Source organism: Haplochromis burtoni, unplaced genomic scaffold (genome assembly GCF_018398535.1).
Source record: "Haplochromis burtoni strain Fernald_Lab_line unplaced genomic scaffold, NCSU_Asbu1 Contig_536, whole genome shotgun sequence".
NCBI lineage: Eukaryota > Metazoa > Chordata > Actinopteri > Cichliformes > Cichlidae > Haplochromis > Haplochromis burtoni.
In genome coordinates this window covers 111,261-131,783 of record NW_024582897.1, presented here as the reverse complement: position 1 = coordinate 131,783, position 20,523 = coordinate 111,261, and the positions used below count along the sequence as shown (strand labels likewise).

At 40.7% G+C, this 20,523-nt stretch overlaps 1 protein-coding gene across 6 annotated transcripts in view; it reads right to left on the bottom strand.

The window, feature by feature from the left end:
- Positions 1-20,523, bottom strand: part of myo7aa (myosin VIIAa) — a 59,058-nt gene that overhangs the window by 22,423 nt on the left and 16,112 nt on the right. For 2 of the 6 annotated variants that reach the window (XM_042214232.1, XM_005947622.3), the window contains 22 exons: positions 18,738-18,851; positions 18,391-18,543; positions 16,362-16,546; positions 15,951-16,072; positions 14,822-14,964; positions 14,476-14,589; positions 14,187-14,255; positions 13,963-14,047; positions 13,664-13,740; positions 12,727-12,846; positions 12,184-12,326; positions 11,709-11,919; positions 10,316-10,451; positions 9,304-9,410; positions 8,389-8,436; positions 6,207-6,344; positions 4,636-4,794; positions 2,482-2,574; positions 1,206-1,300; positions 793-877; positions 486-704; positions 1-108 (listed from right to left, as the gene is read on the bottom strand). In XM_042214232.1, the coding sequence (XP_042070166.1) occupies positions 1-108; positions 486-704; positions 793-877; positions 1,206-1,300; positions 2,482-2,574; positions 4,636-4,794; positions 6,207-6,344; positions 8,389-8,436; positions 9,304-9,410; positions 10,316-10,451; positions 11,709-11,919; positions 12,184-12,326; positions 12,727-12,846; positions 13,664-13,740; positions 13,963-14,047; positions 14,187-14,255; positions 14,476-14,589; positions 14,822-14,964; positions 15,951-16,072; positions 16,362-16,546; positions 18,391-18,543; positions 18,738-18,851 (2,724 nt within the window). Of the gene's footprint in view, positions 109-485; positions 705-792; positions 878-1,205; positions 1,301-2,481; positions 2,575-4,635; positions 4,795-6,206; positions 6,345-6,444; positions 6,515-7,052; positions 7,445-8,388; positions 8,437-9,303; positions 9,411-10,315; positions 10,452-11,283; positions 11,640-11,708; positions 11,920-12,183; positions 12,327-12,726; positions 12,847-13,663; positions 13,741-13,962; positions 14,048-14,186; positions 14,256-14,475; positions 14,590-14,821; positions 14,965-15,950; positions 16,073-16,361; positions 16,547-18,390; positions 18,544-18,737; positions 18,852-20,523 lie in introns of those variants that run through there. The other 4 variants (XM_005947623.3, XM_042214233.1, XM_042214235.1 and 1 more) reach the window with 4 other exon arrangements.

The window sequence follows — 20,523 nt, the reverse complement described above, 5'->3', positions numbered from 1 at the left end:
CTGGTGTTTGCGTTCAGCCTCAGCTTTCGCTCTCTTTGCAGACATCTGGTTCCTCAGTTTGGTTTCTTCAGCCAGACGCATCTTCTCGGCCTCCAGCCTCCTCCGGTACTGAGAGGAGAAATGAAGGAGTCCACCATTAAAGACCAAATCAAAACTGCAGCAGCCAGCTGCCAAAACATCCTCGGCACAGCAGCAGAGGGCAGTGCAACTTCTGAATGCCTCTTTCTTTTTTACACAACAGTGAACAATGTAATGACACTTTGAGGCCGAGCATTAATTTAACAAAGAAATCAGGAGAAGCACAGAAATCACAATGTATGAAAAGATATCAAATCTATCAAGCTCTAGATTTTGTAAACTGATGACATGAACGTGATCTCATCATCTCTAAAACTGAAAACTTGTGTGTAAAATGAGTTTTATGTATATGTGCACTGTTCTGTGTGTGTGTGTGTGTGTGTGTGTGTGTGTGTGTGTGTGTGTACCTCTGCCTTCAGCCTCTTGTACAGTCGTCGAGCGATCATTCCTCTCGTGTAGGCCTGGATGGTGATGACGGCCCACAGCCGGTGCCTGAATGCTCGACGCACCAAGAAGCCGCGACAGCGACCCTGGAAGGCTGTGATTCGCTGACGGGCCACGTGATACGATGCGCACAACTTCCTGGAACGAACCAGAGCTTGAAGACGAGAAAAGCCAGCTCGCATCTGAAAGTAAAGAGGAGGAAAGTTCAGCGAGTCTTTGCTTTGATTTTATTTTGTTTCCACTTTGTTCAAACTGCTGCTCGATGCTCACAGCTCCATAGTTCTTCCTGCACTGATATCCTCTCCACGTCTTCTGGATCAGCACTGCCGACTTCTTCAACTTCAGGAAGTTGGATCTGAAATTGAAAATAATCAGAAATGATTATTTATATGACCTCTTGTTTTACTGTTCATACAAAGAGAAAAAACCTCTGAGAAATAGTTATAAAGAGTCACAGAGAGACTTGTTCGTCTTATTTTCTGCTTTCAAAGAAAACAGAACAGTAAGCGATGACAGTCATACTCAGGAGATATGTGCAAGTGTCAGTTTTAAGCAGGTGCAGAACAACACCGCAAGCTACGGTCCGAGAGCGTGATGTTTGAATTCTACTCCTGGATAAGAATCACTGGCAGCTGCATAAAATAAAATAAAATCTCAGTCTGTGAGAAACGCTGACGACCCACCTGTCCTTGAAACCCCGAACCACCTTCTGGATGAGGATGACCTTGTCTGTGATGGCCTTGTCTCTCTCGATCTCCAGCAGCATGTCGTGATGATCCTGGACAGAATAATAAACACACTCCGTACGCTTCTGTTTCTCTGCTCTGACTCAGTTTGAGAACATTTTACTCAAAACCACAAAAGTCACCTACTGGTCCTGGAGGAAAAGCCAGGAGGAAGTCAGTAACTTAAATGAAACAGAGCAGCTGTCACTTCCAGCTAACGTGGCAAAATATAAATATCTGCTTTCTAAAAATATAAAATGTAAGACACAGGCAGGATACACAAGCTTTAACCTGACAGTTTTCAACTAACATGACACACAACTAAATGTAAACACCTAAAGCTCCTTCCCGTCATCTGTCCACCCGCATGCAGGCTGATCTGACCACGTCCTGTTGGGGAAGTGTGGGCACTGCTCTGCTTTCACCCACTGAACTTTCTCCTTCCTGCTGTACTTCCTGTCTGGCCGAGCATCGAGGCCTGAGGGAGATGAGCCTCGACTCCACCACAGTCAACACATCTCAGTGCTCCACCCCCAACTTATCAATCTAAAACACTTTAAAGGTGAAAGTGTCACATTATATCCACTAGGATTTAAGGGCTGAAGGTCCACCCCCTTCACCAAAATTACATTTTGTTCCCAGGAGCGATCTTTGATGAGCGCTTTGAATGCAGGAAGTAAAGAAAATAAAAGGCAGAAACATAAAAATGAAGATAACAGCTGTGCTGCAGAGCGACTATAAACAACAACAACAAAAACGCTTTGACAGGCTGTGCTCGCCACGTCAAACTACACTGTGGAGCCAGATGATCTGTTCTTTTAACCTCTGTGTGGGGACGGCCAGCTAACAGACGTGACCTCTGACCTGATCTGCAATACATGTTTGTATAAAGTAGGCAGATAGACAGCTGGAAACTAAAACACGCAGTGTTTCCCATCAGCAGACGTGTGGACTGGAAACAACCAGAGCAGATTCACGGCTGGGATGAACCACAGCTGAGCGAGTCAGAGACGAGAATGTAAAGAAGTTCTGGATAATGTGGAAACATTTCAGTGGAAAGATAAGAGAACAGTAGTTCACGCGATGTGCTGCGCCAGCCGCTTAGCCCGGGCATCAGTGTTTTTTGGAAATACAGCGAGCCCTGTGAAAAGTTTCACACTGGTGCTGTTAGCAGCTGTGTGAAGTGGCACCTACAAATCTGAGACTTTGAACAACACCCTGCATGCAGGAGTACCTTGAGGAAGATCTTGGTTTTTCCCATCTGCCAGTCGTCGTCTCTGCCGAGCACGGCCTCAGCGATCCTCTCACAGGTTCCTCTCAGGTCCTCCTGATGGAAACAGAGACGGCATCAACCAGTATATTTTATTCCTGGACTCTACCAGAGTAGCTTTGCATGATTCACAGTTTCCAAAATAATCCTCATTTATCTCATTCTGGGCCTCAGTGTGAAACAAGCTCTTTAAACCCTTCAAGCAAACTTTCTCCAGAAAGGCTGGTCCTCAGAAAAAGACGAGGGCGGGGCTTCTGTGCTCACAGAGCTGTGTGTCCAAGATGATCATATAACGCATATCCTCTCTCGCTGACATCACATGGAGCAAAGAATAGAAAAAACTGTCTGAAACTGAGTGTTCAAAGAATTCTATAGCCTGTTTCTAAATCACAGGGATTTCATTTGCAGGTAATCCCTGTGATCCCAAATGTGTCCAAAGCTTGAGAAATAAAATTTATTTTTCTAACAAAACCCAAAATTACTTTCACTGAATTTGCCAAGTTTGAGCAAAATAATCATCAACTTAATCACAACGAACGCAGGTCAAACCACGACACGCATTTAACTGCAATAACAAGTCAGGTATTAAAAATACAAACGTTTTCAAAGTGACACACACACGCAAAATATGACCTGCGAAGGGTCACAGGGCGGGGTGGAGGAAACATAACACGCATGTTCCAAGAAAAACAGGCAGCTGGTGGGAGTGTGGGAAAAACTGCACAGTGAAAACATGTGTGGCACCAGAAAGGACCCTCATGACAAACTCTCGCACACACAAACCCACAACAAAGAGAGACACTCGCTCACTTCCCATAACAACGCCGCTGGGCCCGTGTCACACAGAGGCTACACAGCAGGCCACCTTCCCTAAGAAGAAGCTACAGCTGCTACAAAATTACTTATCCAAGCTCGGATAAGTCCAACACTTTATTCCAATTCAACAAATTGTTATTTTTTAACTGAAGTAAACGCTGAGGTGATCCGCAGCTTTCTCAGACCAGTTTTACACAGATGAATACTGTGATCTAAGATTATTCTCTGCACAAAGATTTTCACTGAATCTCAAAAATGCTTTTGGTCCAATTGGAGATTTTAACAGTTAGACAACAACTGTTTATTTAAACCACAAAAAGTTCAGAGTTGAGGTAAAAGGGGCTGAATGCAGCCACGTGATCCCCGGTTAGATAAATGCTTCTAGCATAAAACTGTTGATCTCCTCCTACAGCCTTTTTGTGTTTTTTGAAACTGCCTGATTGTTATGGCCACAAAAATGGAAAGATGCGCATTATTATTTTTAACTTTTACCTTCTTTCTTTTTAAACTTCCTTTAACTTTCAGGCAGTTACTCCATCGTCAGGAGTTTATTGTGATCACTGCAATTTTCAGATATTGAGTATTTAAATCGTTTTAGTGTTTCCGCGCCTACAAACCAGATTAGGTTCATGTTTAAACTGAAGCATAGAAAAAATAAAAGACTTTAAAAACTGATTTAAAAACTGCCCGACTATGATGACGTGATTCTATTTTTTAGCTGATTAAAGTATTGAGTTACTAGTTCTTTATTATTTTGAGTTTAAGTGATTTTATTTATTTCAGTGAATATGTAACCGACTCGACTGTAAATTAGTTAAGTCATTAAGTCACATCATTAAGACAAAGAAAATAAGTTTTGAAGGAAGCGACGGGTGAGGACCGCCTAAAAACAGCTCTGGTATAAAATCGAATGCACTCATGATTCCAATCTTCTTTTGAACTTCCATGACACCATCTGTAAAAACCATCCTGATCACGAGACGTTCCTGATCCGTCCCGTGTCCAACAACAACAACAACATGAGCTGCGCTGTGTGAAAAGAGGACAGTTTCCAGGCATCAAATGCAAGAATCACACAGTGAAACTTTTTTCCTTGAAACTGGACGTCAACAGTGATGAGAAACTTTGCTTCATTTATATTTGATGAATATTTTTTGATCTTTACTTTTTTGCCACATTTTCCAATAAAAAAAAAAGAGAAGCTGGAGTACCTGGAGTTGGGAATACATAAATTATTCTGCGTGTGTTGATTTAAAACACCCAATAATACCAGACCCATCAACACACCTGTAGTCACTCTACCTGTTTGTACGCCGGTTTGACTCCAGGCATGAGCACCCGGTAGCGGTCGACGAACTCCACGAAGGTGTAGCGGATGGGATAACCAGCACGGCGGATTCGGATGGTCTCCATCATACCCGAGTACCTCAGCTGACGCACACACAGCTCCCTGTCAAACAGCTGCAGACAAACACGAACAGTTTTTTGACAAAGTCCCAGCTTTGGCTGAAGAAGCTGAGAAAGGTTAAAGGTCATAGCTGCAAAGATTTGGTACTTTGAGGCAGTTGAGAGAAGACATGACGGGCGAACTGGGATATTTTATTTAATCTATCAACATGAAACTCCTGTAGATCACTACGTACTTTTATTTTTCTACAATTAAGTAACCCATTAATCATTTCCCCATTTTTCCTCCTCATTGTGCAGCTTATCAGCCACTCCACTTTCTCTCAAACAGTCCTGTTTGTCAGATGAGGTTGTTGTGGCTTTTTCTTCATCACTCACTTTCAGCTTCTTAATTACAGTTTGAACTCTGCTCACCGGCATTCTCATTTCCCTGATTATATTTTCATATCCTTTTCCTGTTTTATAAAGTTCAACTATGTTCTCCAGCAGATCCTTTGAGAAGTCCAACATCAGTGCAGCACTGGAAACGTGCAGGAGCCCAGAAACTCACCGACCTCATTACAAGCAAACAGATCACAGGTGAGAACGATCATCTTTAGTAGTCATTTAAACCTGTGTGTGTCAGCATATGTGGATGGTATCATGCCAACACTTAAAAATAATAAATGATTTTACTGAAACCACCAACCATGAATGAAAAACATTTTTGTAGCATCATTCATATTTTCTGAAAAAATTCTGCCAGGATACATAAACATATGAACTGAACTAAGGATACAGGTCAGGTCCAAACGTTTGTGCTGCACTGTAACATAAACTCCCCTCAAACTTTCAGCTACAGCACAGCCTGAATTTAAAGACATAATCTTTATTTGTCACAGCGGCTGTGGTAACGGTCAGACATGGAGAGAGTGGAGAGCCATGGGAAAATACGGAGGGAAATTAAGTTATGGGAATGAGATTTACAGAGAGAAAAACAAGCAGAAGCAGATTTGATCCATTTCTATCGATTAAGTTAATAATCGAATTGATTAAAAACTTTTTCATGCATTTTTGCTCATGAGGATGACTCCAATATGTTTTAATGACAGGAAGGAAAACAAAGAAAGCCTTGCACACTATGGAAGGTACAAAGCATAAAAACAGGTTTGTAGTTTATCAGGTATCTGCAGGGTTGGACCGAAAAATTTTTTTAAAAAGTTTTCTAATGCAAAACAAAGTAAAAATACTATTTACTATTTCACTATATCATGTTAACCTCTACAACTTCTTCATAACTAAAGTGTGCCTCCTCTGCAGCAGAGTTTCTAATGTCCGTTAACTTCTGAATCAACCTTTTTTACCTTCGTAATTCATCTCAACACTGAACTAAGCAAAGACATGTTTTGCCTCCCTGTGACTGCAGTCTTCCAGTAACTGCATGTTTTAACCTCGACTTCTATCTGCGGACAGCGTGTCAGACTCACCATCGGCTTCTTGTATTCATTGGGTTTGATGCAGCGGACGAAGAACGGCTGACAGACGCTCAGAGTTCTCATCAGCAGCTCCAGAGATCTTTTAAACTGGCTGCTCAGGGTGGGCGAACGCTTCCTGGTTTCTGCTCCCTAAACACACACACACACACACACACACACACACACACAGCAACAACCCTGTTAGAGACAATGAGGACTCCTCCTGCTCTTCCTGAGCTCGGACACCAACCTCTTTCCTCTCTGAACAGCAAAGTTTGAGCTTCAGCTTCACTCAGTCAAACCTGCTGACTGAGCAGCGACTGTGTCACAAGGAAGGAGCTGCAATCAATTAACTGAAGCATCAATCAGCTCAGCCAGAGAAAACTGTTTTAGGCCTGTTTTTAAAATTATTATAAAACTTATTTAAATTAATCACATCATTTAAATTAAAGTAAAATGGCATCACACAACAATTTGATTTTAAAAACAACAATAACATTCTGGTTATTTGTATATTTAAAGAAATTTCTTGAGTTTTGAGACCTAATTTTTTTTTAAAAATTGCAATATTTTCCTCCAGACTATGAATAAGCTGATGAAAATAAAATAAATAAAGATTTTAAAATAATTTTAATATTATTCAGCATCATTATATTATTTAAAATTAAAACTCTAAAAAAATAATCACGTTACTGTCCATTAATAATTACAGCTTATTGCAGCCATAGTTTGACTATTTCAACACACACGACGACTAATAATAATAATAATAATAATAATAATAATAATAATAATAATGATGATGATGATGATGATGATGATGATAAAGAGCGAAATTTGAGAAACAAAAGTTCTTACCAGAGTTTCGTGAGCACAGAGCAAACTGAGCTTTGTGGCTACAAAGAGAAAAACTTTCTAATATTTCTCCATCCCGCGTGTTTGTACTTGAGCCTCACTGAGGTGGAAGTGAGTGTTTCCGTCGGTGTTTGAGCCGTTTACAGATCACCTGCTGCTTCCCTGCGCAGGCTAAACTCAGCGACCTGATCTAAATCTTCACTCACTTCTACCTTCAAGTTACATCAGCGCGCAGCTTCACAGCACGAGCTTCTGCACCGATCAACACCGTCACATAAACCTCGTCACCGCCTGTGGAGGTGTTCGTGTGATAGAAACGTTGCTGCCCTCCGGCGGTAACAGGCATCTATTACAACACTGCAATTAATACATTCAAGTGATAAAATATAAATAAAAGTTATAATTATATTAAAAGCAAATTAATGCACAGGTCTGGATTCACCACTGGTTTGATTATTAAAAACAACTCGAATACTAATATAATCCATGTTTATTAACAGCTTTAGGTGGAGCAGAAACCTTGCTGCCCTCAAAACTTTAAAAAGTAATCATTAGTAAAAATTACATTCATAATATGTCAAGTAGTTTGCTAAAGCAGCATCTGATGTCACAAAATAATGTAGTTTGTCAGTGTAAACAAACAACATAGATAAAAAATAAATAAAATAAAGGCTCAGTGGGGTTTGTTTTTTTCCGTACTTCTGCCCGCAGTCGGTTTGTGAAAAGAAGTTACAGCTATATGTTATTGTTAACTGCATTAAATATTTGGTAATATTTACTAATGCTAGGTTTACCTCGCTGACTCAGTACTAACTTTGAATTTGTTTAGCATCACGGCAGTAAAATGGATAAGAAACAAACAATAAATGATGTTTTTTAAAAGATGGTTCAAATGCTGTGACTGTGTTGCAATAAAGAAAGGGTAAATCGTTTTTAAAAGAAAAAATAAAAACACAAAAAAGTATAAAAGACTAAAATTACAATGAATGTGACATGAAACTGTTTATAAAAGAGGTTTTTTGTTTTTGTTTTTTTCTTTCTACATAAGACTAAAACACTTTTAAGGCAGAAAATAAAAATGATCGGTGAGCTACGGTATAATCTTGTGACATTACTCACAGATGAAAGCACACACAGTAGGAAAATAACCACCATAGTTGACATGGAGTTGTATTCATCAGCCTTTTGGTTGAATCTCATTCAGCTATGACAAAAGTATGTGAGCTATGGGATGTTCAGACCATGTTTGAAGTCAGAGAGGAATCAATGAAATGGAAGAAGATGGTAAAATGAAGAGGATGAAAATGCAGCGCTGGGATGTTTGATTTCTCATTTTTACCTTGGAGGGAGCTGTGGCTGAACTAACAGGAGCGTAACCACACAGAAACTGGCAGAAGCAGCACACAGACATGCAAATGCAAACAAAGAGACACACAGGGAGGGAAGACAAAGAAGTCAGACATGTTATTTTGGGCTGGACTTCAAAGAGAAACATGCAAGTAAACAACAGCATGCAGGAGAAGAACAGCTCAGAAAAACTTTCTGGAGTTCTCAAATGAACGTGTCACTCAGTCAGGAGGTTCCTAGATGGGGTACCGCTGCATTCAGGGACCCAGAGAGCACACTCGCTTTTATCAGAGTTGCCAGGTTTGTGGTTTTCCCACAGCATCTAAATACTGTCAACATCTGATCTGAAAAGTAAATGTAAATTTAGTAACACAAATCCTAAAGTGGACGTCTTCGGTTTATTTCCATCCTTGGGTTTTCATAGCTCAAACAAATCCCTATTTTTGATATAGTGGGTCTTGATTATGGCTGCCTTCTTCTCATTGGTTGACCCTTACAAAAAGCAGGTGGGTGGGGCCTATGTGCCTAGTATAAGACACCAGGGCCTGTTTATTTGAAACTCTAGTCATGTTTTATGCTTTTCACCAGAGTAACAGTATGACAGAAATAAGGGAAAGCAGGATCTGCTTTGAACAAGTTAGTAAGTTATTAATTCTGCAAATTGTTACACTAACAAACACAGAGAAACACAACCTGCTGTAATGCTTCTAATCTCAGCATCCACCAATCAAGTGTTTAGTTTAAGTTCCAGTTCAGGGCCTGGTTGGTGATAGTTCTGGTGTGGTCACACAGGCCTGACAATGGTCTTCTAGTTAATTTCCTTAATACGTGTGTGTGTGTGTGTGTGTGTGTGTGTGTGTGTGTGTGTGTGTGTGTGTGTGTGTGTGTGTGTGTGTGTGTGTGTTACCATAGCTACGTCAGCCTGGAAGATTTGTTTGATGAACTTGTTTTTGGAGGAGTGAACCAGCTGAATGATGTCGCCATACAAAGTGTCCCTGTTCTTCTCCAGGAAACCTGCAGGACACACAAGTCAACATCTTAGAAACATCAAAGGTTTAAACATTGCTAATTTGACTTTACAACATTTATTTGTCAGTGGTGATTACAATGTATTTGTAGAAGTTTAAAGGAGTTTAAAAAAAATTATAATAATTGTACAAGATCTGACATAAAAACATTCATGAAAAAGACATAAAATACGTTTATAAAGATTAAATTTATGATTTCCTGAGAACTGACATGTGGATCTATAGAAATGTGTAATTTGGGCCCAAATCCAGTGAAGAAACTTTCAGTTATAAGTTTCGGTAATAGGTTTGACATCAATCAGAAGAAATGTTTTCAGCTCCGACTTAGTAAAACATTTTTAAGTGGAAGTGGTGCTTCCATGCTGTTATTTCTATTTCAGCGTGTTTTAAATACAAACTCCAGCTAATGGGATAAAGATCAAGACACACGGCTACAGGCAGCAAACATACAAAGCCCACCACTGCACACGATTTCGAGCAAACATCCATCCCGCATCAGTTTCAGGTTTAAACCAGTGACTCGTGTGACTCTGCATGAATTTGACCTTTGAATATGAACCACTAAAGTCATAAACAGAAGGTTTAAAGTGCAGGTTGGTGGAGCTTTGATGCTCACAGCCAGAGCTGTGCGCTCTCACTTTGACATAGACTAGAAAAACATGGTCAGGTGCGATACTTGTGCATACACTGAGCTCATTAGGTGAAACTTTGGTCAAAGAATTTAAATGCAGGATTTTAGGCTGTATGTCGTTTTGGTAGTTTTATTTAGCCAGAGATCAGAAAACCATCCTGACTGGCTTCATAAAATCTCTTTTACTGTACATTCGAACAACGGGAAACTTGTAGTAACTGCATCTTTTAGTGATGTGGTGTGTGTGAAGTGACTCTGACCTCTTGTTTCATAGTAAACCACTCCAGCAAAGTGTTGGATGCCAAACTGAGTCTCATAGTTGTTCTTTGGAGGGATGTAGTTTGTGTTGAGTTTATGCTGAAAGTTCAGCTTGTTGAGCATGGTGGTGTCTGTGCCCTGCAGGAGACAGGCAGGAAAATGTGAGAGTTTAGTTTGAAAAACAAGGCTTCGAGTCTTTAGGCCACATAGCGGCAGCAGAAACAAGCTGTGAACAAGCTGCTGACACCTTATTGACTAAAATCTTCCACACACTGTTTGTTGGAGTTGTAGTGAAAACAGTGTCCAGCACGCTGTGATTCAGTGCTGCTTAGGCTGCTATGCCTCAGGATGCTTTACATTTAAAAACCCCGTTTATATGAGCTGTAAAGTGGATGATTCTTGTTAAAAAAAACATACAGATCTATTGTTATTTTAACTGCCAAGTGTGCAGTTTGCTGTGTTTAATGGAACTATCTGACAGATAACCATTCAACAGACTCAATTTTCATTATTCTGTTACATCAAGAAAGCAAAATACAGTGTTGCTCCATCTGTGAATGTAAAGCCAGTGTTTTGTGCGCCATTTTTTCACTGATCTCCTCCAAGTTGTAGCCAAGTTAAACAAATGTGTCCTAATATGTGGTGGTAAAGTTCCCCAGCATCCATGTCGTCATTTTCATACAATATAAATAACTCATTTGGGCCAACATTAAAATCGATTCCTCTATTAATCTATATTAATTTTACTGACAGTAGTTGTAGGCTCCATGTCACCACTATGTTACAGATCCAGGAAGTCAAACATGAAACGGGAGATTTCCAAATCTTTTGATATTAGGTGGGTTTGAAATTTGACAAGTTGATGGAAATTAGGTCTATTGGAAGGTCGGTCTGGTTGACAATAATTAGGACATCATGAACTTTTGTGTTTGTGTTTTATGTGTGGGAACTCTTCTATAGAAAATGTCACCTGTGTGAGTGAACTGAGAACCGCATACATGGTTGGTTCCTGTGGGAGGAGCTTAAGGTGTCCAGTCCGCTTCATGCCACACTTGATTGCCAGGTTTCCTTACATTCTTCAAAACGCAGACTCCATGAACCAATAGAAGCTGTCACAGTAGCCATGTTTCTGCTCAGTTTGTAAGGAGCACAGTGTTTCTGCTTCTCTTGTCCCGAGAGCTGTACAACAGTTGTGTAGCATCTTTTATCTGCAGTTGCACTTTTAAAAAAAGTACTCTTTTTTTTAAATGCTTCTGGTGTCCTTCAGCTCCTGCAGAGAATTTCTGGTTCTTTGGTTGCTAAATGCTCCACTGCTGGTGCACATATACCGTCATCATTACAGAGCTGAACTTTGGGGAATCAAAGACCAGGTGAGACAAATATGGGAGCGCATACCTTCGGAAATTTGCTCTCCTCGTCGATGAGTGAGATGATGTTCATGGGTTTGATGGCGATCATGTCCAGAGCGTCCTGGTTGTCTGTGAACTCAATGTGCTGCCAGTTGATGTTCTCCAGGTTGTACTCCTCCTGCTCCAGCTTGAACACATGACGCACGAAGAACTGCTGCAGGTTCTCGTTGGCAAAGTTTATGCACAGCTGCTCGAAGCTGCAGGAACGAGGACGAGAAGTGACGGAAAAGCTGACAATGCTGACAGAATAGTTCAGTTAAACTCAATATGTAGTGATGCCAGTGGGTTTCACAAAATAAATACATAAACAATGCCACAGGCATAAGAACAAACTTTTTAAATTTGTGTACGTTACACTTCACTCACAAGGGATTTGTAGCTGGCTTTGGAAACCCCTCAGAACAGAGATTTAGTGGGTAGGGTGGACAGCATCACTATGTGAGAGTTAGTGTGTAATGTACCTGTTTACTGTGAAGTTTTCAAAGCCAAAGATGTCCAGGAGTCCGATGGAGCGTCTGAGCGCTTTGGGCTGAGATGACGGAGGCTTAAAAATGGCTGCATTGATCTTTTCCACGATCCACACAAACAAGCGACCGTAAATACCCTGCGCGCACACACAGACAAAGTCACAGTTCAACACATTAAAGGTCCCCAATGAAGGATTTGATCTCTAGTAGAGATATTATGTGCGTGTTGATCACTGTCTCAGTCTCATTCCACTTCTTGGTGGAAATGCAAAAATGTGTTGGAAGAGGCAGTGAAGAAGACCATTATTCTGCAAACCTGCAGGTCGAAATGAAACATGGCAGGATGTAAGATACTTAAAGTGTTTGAATGGCTCTGAAAATGTGTTAAAGGAAAGGAAATACAATGAAAAGGTTCACACCAGAGTCTGTGTTGGACAATCTCAACTTATTCTCTTTTACCATCTCTGCTACGTGGGGCTTTTAACCCCTTTAGTTCATTAACTTAAATAAATAAAGTGTGATAATTATGAGCTGTACCTTAACAAAAGCGTCCCGTACATCCAGAGCTTGTTCCATGCTGAGAGGGGTGGAGACCGTCTCTCCTCTGGTGATGAGTGTTCGGCTGGTCAGACAGTTCATCAGATCCTTAACGTCCACCTTAACACACAGAGACGCATAAACACAGGAGCTCCTCAAAGAATCTCCAAAACATCCAATCAAATTTACGGTTTTGAAGTACTGTGAAATAATAGCGTAAAACTGCTTTTATTAACACCTGAATGGAGGTTTGATTTGAGTGTCACTGAACAGTGAGTATAGCATGTGAACCTGTAAGACCTGTAAGTGATCGATTGTCTGTTGTTGTTGATTTATTTATTGTTTGCTACTAGTGGGCAGTATATATGTCGCATGTTTATTTTGTAACAGTACCTAACAGTTTGCTTTTTTTTAATAACACTTGTGATGCAGTGTAGAAGATCAGAAGCAGGATGTTCGATATGGGATTTTTAAGTTCAGATAACACAGTGACATTGATCTTCTGCTAGATTAGACTAAAAGAGAGAAGGGTGGGTAGATAATGTGTCTGAGCACAATGGGATCTTTAAATTAGGGTGAAACGGCTGGCCAGTTCTACTATTATTTATTTTCTATCATATATGTACTGTTACAGTGGTGGATGATCATATTAAACTTGACCAAAGTTTTTAAATAATGAAGGCAGTGGACAGGCAGGTGATCCCTGTGAGCCAAAAGCTCAGACTGCTCCAAACACTCCTCTTTCTACTCTTGTCAGTCCGACTGAATATCCCTAAAATGCTGATTTAGGTACAAAACTATGGGCGTGATTATAGAAGTCCCGCCCACTTGTTGCCCATCCATCTGTGTATGAGGGGCATCTAATCAAAAGAAGGAGGGGCAAGAAAAGCAAAACAGGATGAAAGAGGATGAAAAGGTGTGTGTGTGTGTGTGTCACCTCTAATAGTGTGGCAGAAGTAGTGAGATGAGGGCTCCGCACCACCTCACAGGCATCAAGGTTGTCATAGGTGCGCGCTGAAAGGTCAAAGATCAACAGAGTGTCTAAAGAAGTTTTCTTTATAAATAAAATTTAAATCACAGATAATTTTTACGAGGTGTTAATTATGTCTGTACTTGTGTGGACTGCAAGGACTGGACACTAAGAACACTACTCATAAGGAAACATGGCTACAGGAAGCTAAACACAGCGGACGAGTAAACAGTGAATTCCTTTTCTGGTAATATTTTTCACTTTACCTTCGTATCTCAGGTTTCCCATGTGCAGTATAGCAGCCAGCAGCTTAGAAATCTCCCAGTTCTCCTTGTCAGTGAACATCAGCACCTGAGCAAACAGACCCAAGCAACAATCATTACCTTTCAGTGTCTTTCAAATATAAGATGATAAAAACAGTATGTTGGTGACATTTAAATAGTTGAATACACAATATTAACTTTAGGTAAAGCAGCACACACGTTAGTACCTTCATTGCAGAGCGGATGTTGGAGTACTCCTTCATATCGTTTCGGCCATCACAAACGGTACAGTTACCCTGCAAAGAGACGGAGGGATGGATGGGGATCAGAACAAAGTCTTTGTCTTTTCATATTTTATTTACTTTTTTTATCCTATTTTTATTTGATATAATCTCTGTTTTCCTGATTGGCACGATCCCCTAATAAGAGACTATTCAACAGCTGTAAAGATCAAAGCTCCTCATGACCGATAAGGCAACTGATCAGCCAATTACGCAGCGTGAGACAGTAACTCACGATGGTCAGGTAGGTGTAGTCCGTGGCTTTGCTCAGCCCCAGTTTCTTCTTCTCATCGACAGTCATTCCCTTCAGCATACAGTAGAAGATGTGGTAGTTTCTCTCATCGTAGGCCTGTAGAGAGAGGAGAAAAGTCAAATCAGTGTTACACCACTACATATTATAAAAGATAAGGTAAGGCTTTGCAGACTGCAGGGATTAATTCATCATAAGATAGAACTGACTTTTGGCTATTTTGTTTTACTTTAAGTCAAGACGACAAACAGAATGACGTTTTTTATGTCACAGTTAGTTACTGAGAAAATGCTCAGGAGTTTAACTTTGAGCTGATCAGCTTCGGACTTACCTGTCGACAGACTCGGGATTTCTCCAGCAGGTACTGCTCTATCTTGGCTCCTTCTATGGCTCCTCGCTTGTTGAAATGGATGTCAATGTATTTCCCAAAACGAGATGAGTTGTCATTGCGGATCGTTTTGGCGTTTCCAAAGGCTGGAAGAAAAACAGAAAACACCAACAATGCAAAAGACATTTCTGTCAAGGTCCACTGGGAATCTTAATGGAGAGTCTTTAGGAATTATCTTCTTTCTTGGCTGTAAATGTTTTCACTGTGTGTTTTTCACTGAAATATGAGAGGAGACTCAGACATGTGAGCATGTAGTGTGGTGTGTTGTTTCACGATCGTCTTTCTCTCAGGTGAGACATTCACGCCATGCTGGATTGAAGTGTAAATGACGCCTGCTTTGCACTCACAGTGCACTGCACATATGTAATAGGTTGCCTGCTTTTATCATGACGGCTATAAAGTAGATTGGCTTATGCACAAAGAATCACCGGGTCACATTTGATCATTTTGCCCAACATTTAAGCCAAATAGAGTTGATTTTTGATCACAATGAATGGCTAACTGGCAAAGAATTGACCAGAGATGTTGAACGACGTATTAATCTTGCTAATTTGGTTTCATCTTATAAGTAATTCCTGCTGATTTAATTAACAATTAAATGGAGGTAGATGTTTCATGTGACATGTCCTGTCACTGCACTGCTGCAGACCTCTATCTTACAGTGTTTTGCTCTTCTGATCATTTTGAATTTTGTTATAATACATCCAGTAAATCTTATCTGAAGCTTTAACTTTCAGGTAAAGCTTAAAATGTTATTAATGAAGAATATTTTTTAATGAAGTAATGTACATGTTTAAAAATAACTTTGGTAGTCAGCACAGTCTGTCTGTGCTGCCGGGTAGTTGTAAAACCTTCAGCTGCAAGATTACTGAACTAACATGTCTCTGTTACAACTGTGAGACAATAAACGTAAATGCTAAAGTGAATCCACATCATCATCTGTGAGTTTGTCTACTTCATAGAGATTTTCTTCCAGATAATGAGTTAAAGCTCACTTTTCTCTGTGTGTGTGTGTGAGTGTGTGTGTGTGTGTGTGTGTGTGTGTGTGTGTGTGTGTGTGTGTGTGTGTTACCTTCTAGTATAGGGTTTGCCTCCAGGACCTGCTGCTCTATCCAGGAGTGTTGACCACTGATGGCCGCCAGAAACTGAAGGATCAGTTTGGTGCTTTCTGTTTTTCCTGCTCCAGATTCACCACTATCAAACCAAAACAACCGCGAGAAAATGTGATCATGTTTGAGAAAGACCAAGAGGTTGTTTATCATTTTAAAGTTTCTGATGATATCTACATTTTTATCAGTTTCTTACTTTTCTTGTTTTTTCTTCTTTTAATCACAAATTTTAATAATTTGATAAGAAAATAAAAACTTTAGATAGATATCTGACTGACTGACAAACCTTTTGGTCTGCATGGTTAAAACTCACATCCTTGCTGTATGATTGCTGGTTTGTATTTGAGCCACCTGCAGTCTGAACTTTTCCTAACCTGATGATACAGCACTGGTCGCGGTTGTTCCTCTGCATGTTGAAGTAACAGTTGTCAGCAATGGCAAATATATGAGGTGGCATTTCACCGATCTTCTTGTTGGTGTAGAGGCGGATCTGGTCAGCCGTGTAGATGGGCAGCAGCTGGTAAGGATTGACAGCCACAAGGATGGAGCCTGTGTACGTCTGTACAGAAAAAACGAGGATGAACCAAATTGTGTTTTTTTTTAGGTCACCCGGGTGTTGATGTTTTGGACTCACACTGCTGGTAGCTGATGTGTAAAAGAAAATAAGTACTGAGTAACTACAAATCCTACAGACATCATCTTCTCCTCAACATGCCATACTTGGAAAATTCCTCCAAGGACTTGACCATGAACGAGTTCAAAAGACAGTTCCTGAGTCCAAACCAGAGCAAGGCAAAGTGTAATAAGAAGCTAACAAATAGTTCAAAAACACATCTTAAAACTGAACAGCCATGAACAGGTCAGCATTTTATGTTTCATGTTTAAGGATTAAAGCACCTGCCAATATCAGATTAAAGTCTTTCAGCTAAATTTGAGAAATTATCAAAGAAGCCAGCCGAAGATCCTTTAGTACAATGTCCACAATACAACGTCAGAAATATTACAAAAAAATGTCATGCGGCTTTCTGTTGTCGAAAGGATCGAGCAACAAGCCGGTGCTGGTTAGCGGGTACATGAGCTGACACAGGTCGAGTAGCTCAGATGTTGAAGGATGACAATGAGAACGTATCATTGTTCGCCATAAGAGAACAGAAAGCCATGTTGGAAACATGGTGCAGCTCTCAGTTTGGTTACTGTTATGCCAAAGTGAGTTACTATAGTCCCTGCGCCAACATGACACATCCATCCATAGTGCATATAAGAAAAGAAGTCCCATCAAATACATGATGTCTACTGAAACGTGCAGCAAACACGCTGCATACTGTGATCGAGGCCATGCAGCGTGCATTAAATCCATGCAGTGGGTGCATATCCTTGTATATTTTTTAGCCTTTGTCTATGCTTGGGTTTCAGGGGCTGACTTACCCTGCCACCACAGTTTGTCTTCAGTAGAAACAGGAACAAATAAAGGAGGGTAACAAACAGAGGTAATGAGAAAATAAAGCAAGGAAGGTATTATGATGACAGGAGAGGAGTGAGAAAAAAGTGACAGAGAGTTAAAAGAGTAAGGTGACGAATAAAGTGTTAAAAAGCTGCTTAAACAGACAGAACATATAGCAGTAGGGTCAAAATAAATGAGATATAGCAAATTCTATATAAAAATGAGGTTTGTATTAAACCTTAAAGCCTTTTAAAGCCTTAAACTTTAAATCACAACGACAGTTGCCTTAAGACACTTTATGTTGTAAAGTCAAAACGCTGCAATAATACAGCGTAACCCCAGTCAGATAAACCTCTATGAGCGAGCGCTTGACGACAGTGGGAAGAAAAAACTCTCTTTTAACAGGAAATAACTTCCAGCAGAACCAGGCTCAGCGAGGGGCATCTGCTGCGACCCATTGGGGATGAGGGGATAAATAATCAAATAAAAAATTAAGAAAAGACTATATATAAAGTTTTGTTTTAGTGCAGAAGAGCAAATATTTGTTACTCTGTGTAGAAAAATCTTTTTAAACAGTATTAAAGGGATTAAACATGAAGGTATTTCTATTGTTGGAGTTCCATCCATCCAGCAGGATGAGGGTTACAAGTGTGAATGATTTAGTTTGTACTCTACATAGTTGTTGGTAGAGTTTCTTTAATGAGCAGAATTAGGCTTTTCATAATTAAGCATTGCTTCTGCCTGAGCCTGTTCAGTCACTCCTTGGTTCCAAGTACTGATGACAGTTTCTAATATATCAAACACTACTTCCTGCTACAGTCCAAAGACACACAGTTTGAGTCAAGTTGTAAGTGTAGTGTAATTGTGAAGAGTAGCCATAATGGTGAGGAACTGGGAGCCTGTCCAGGGTAAACTAGATTCAGTAGGCTCAGCCCTGCAGTAATCGCTGCAGTAATACTCACATATATGAGTTTTTCTCTGTATCTGATGAGCAGGTTACGGAGGATACCAGCTTCATTGAGGTCTCCCAAGCGAATCATGTCTTCCACCCCGTGGATGGAGGTGGGATGCATTGGCTTGATGTTGGTGGCATTTTGGGGGGAGATCCAGTGCTCCTGAAGGAGGATGGGAAGTTAAGTTGAGAAAGCACATTGGAAATTCAGGACATTTTTGATCCTAAACAAAAAAAACAAAAACGTTTTTAATGATCTCAACGGTCACATGGTGTCTGTGATTAGTGTTAGACACTGACATGCTTCCCAAGACATGTTCTTTAAAAAACAAGTTTTATTTGTATGTAAGTGCTTACATTTCCTTCATCGTCCACCACTTGGATCTGTCCGGAGTCACAGAGTTTGACCACTGCGCCGATCGGCACCTCAAACTCCCGACCAGTCTTCAGGTCCAACCAGACATAGTCGCCCTGAAAGGAAGTCAGACAGTCAAACCGAAATCAGGATGTTAGGATTTTGGGAGTTAAATCATTCAGCATCAGAGTAACAGAGTAAGTATCAAGGTCAGAGTAACAGCAATGTCAGATCACATGAGAAATCAGCAAGAAGCAGAAAGAAACCGTGAAGCAGCATTGACAGAAAAGTGCGTTAATATGTGAACTCATCATGAAAAACAATATTTTTCATCAAAACTTAGAACCAGCTCGTGGTCTGAAGAAATCAGACTGTAGGTTAAATAATTCCTCAAAGCCTTTCGAAACAAATCTTGCCACACAGCAGCAATCCTTAAATGTCTTTGAAACTTTTATTTTAAAGGCTATGAAGACAGAAAACCTGCATTTATAAAATGAAAAGTAAAATCGAATAATACAGTTTTAAAAAATCTGCTGACTTCGGCCCAAAATAAAGCCATAAAAAGCTTTTCCCCCTAGAAGTTAGAACTTCTACCTTCATCTCTGTGTTACAGGCTTCTGTACGTGAAATTAAATTATGGTTTCTTTGAGAACTGTTTCTCTTTAATAATGTGTCTTATATACCTTTACTCTACACTCGACTGGCTTTTAATAAAGTACCTGCAGCAGACTGACAATCCTAGCTTTGCTTTGAGGGTTTCTGTCTGACCTTTAATCAGTTCCAGACGTTTCTAGTAGGTTACCACTAGACCCAGTTTTTAGGTTTAATCCAATTTACATAAAGATTTTATGTTAAGCCAGTAATCTAAAATTTCACAAAAATTCATTGCAGCCATTTAAAATGGTACTCAGTAGTTTGTACGGCCTACAGAAGCTTGCATGCCTGATAACATCGGGGCCTGTTCCTAATGAGACAATAGATGGTGTCCTGGGATCTCCTCCCAGATCTTGACCTCAGATCAGGGCATCGCTGAGCTGCTGGACAGTCTGAGGTGCAACCTGGCAGAGTTGGATGGACCAAAACATAACGTCTCACTCAGCTGGATATAAGTCAGCTGAGCGTGGCTCCTCCTCAGTGGTATCAGATCCTCCATCCTCCATGTGCTGCCGGCATACTCTCACCACATGAGGCGTATCGTGCACCAGGAGGAACCTGGGACCCACTACAGCAGCGTAGGGTCTGACAGTGAGTCCAGGGACTTCATCCTGATACCTGATGGCAGTCACGGTGATATTGCCTAGCCTGTAGTGTCTGTGTGTCCGTCCATGGATATGCCTCCCCAGATCATCACTGACCCAATACCAAACCAGTCGTGCTGAATGATTTTACAGCTATCTTAATGTTCTCCACAGCTTCTCCAGACCCTTTCATGTCTGTCACACGTGCTCAGGACGACCCTGCTCTCATCTGTGAAAAGCTCAGGGCTCCAGTGGTGGACCTACCAATACTGGTATTCTATGGAAAATGCCAGGCGGGCTTCACGGTGTTGAGCAGTGAGCACAGAGCCCACTACAGGACGATGGGCCCTCAGGTCTCATGATTTTGTTTCTGATTGCGTGGTCAGAGACATTCACACAAATGGCCTGTAGCTCTGCTAGTGCTCATCCTTTTCTTCCTGTCACAAAGGACCTTATACTGCTCCCGCTGATGGCTTGAGGACCTTCTGCGGTCCCTGTCTCCTGGAATCTCCTCCATGCACTTGAGACTGTGCTGGGTGACGCAGCTAAC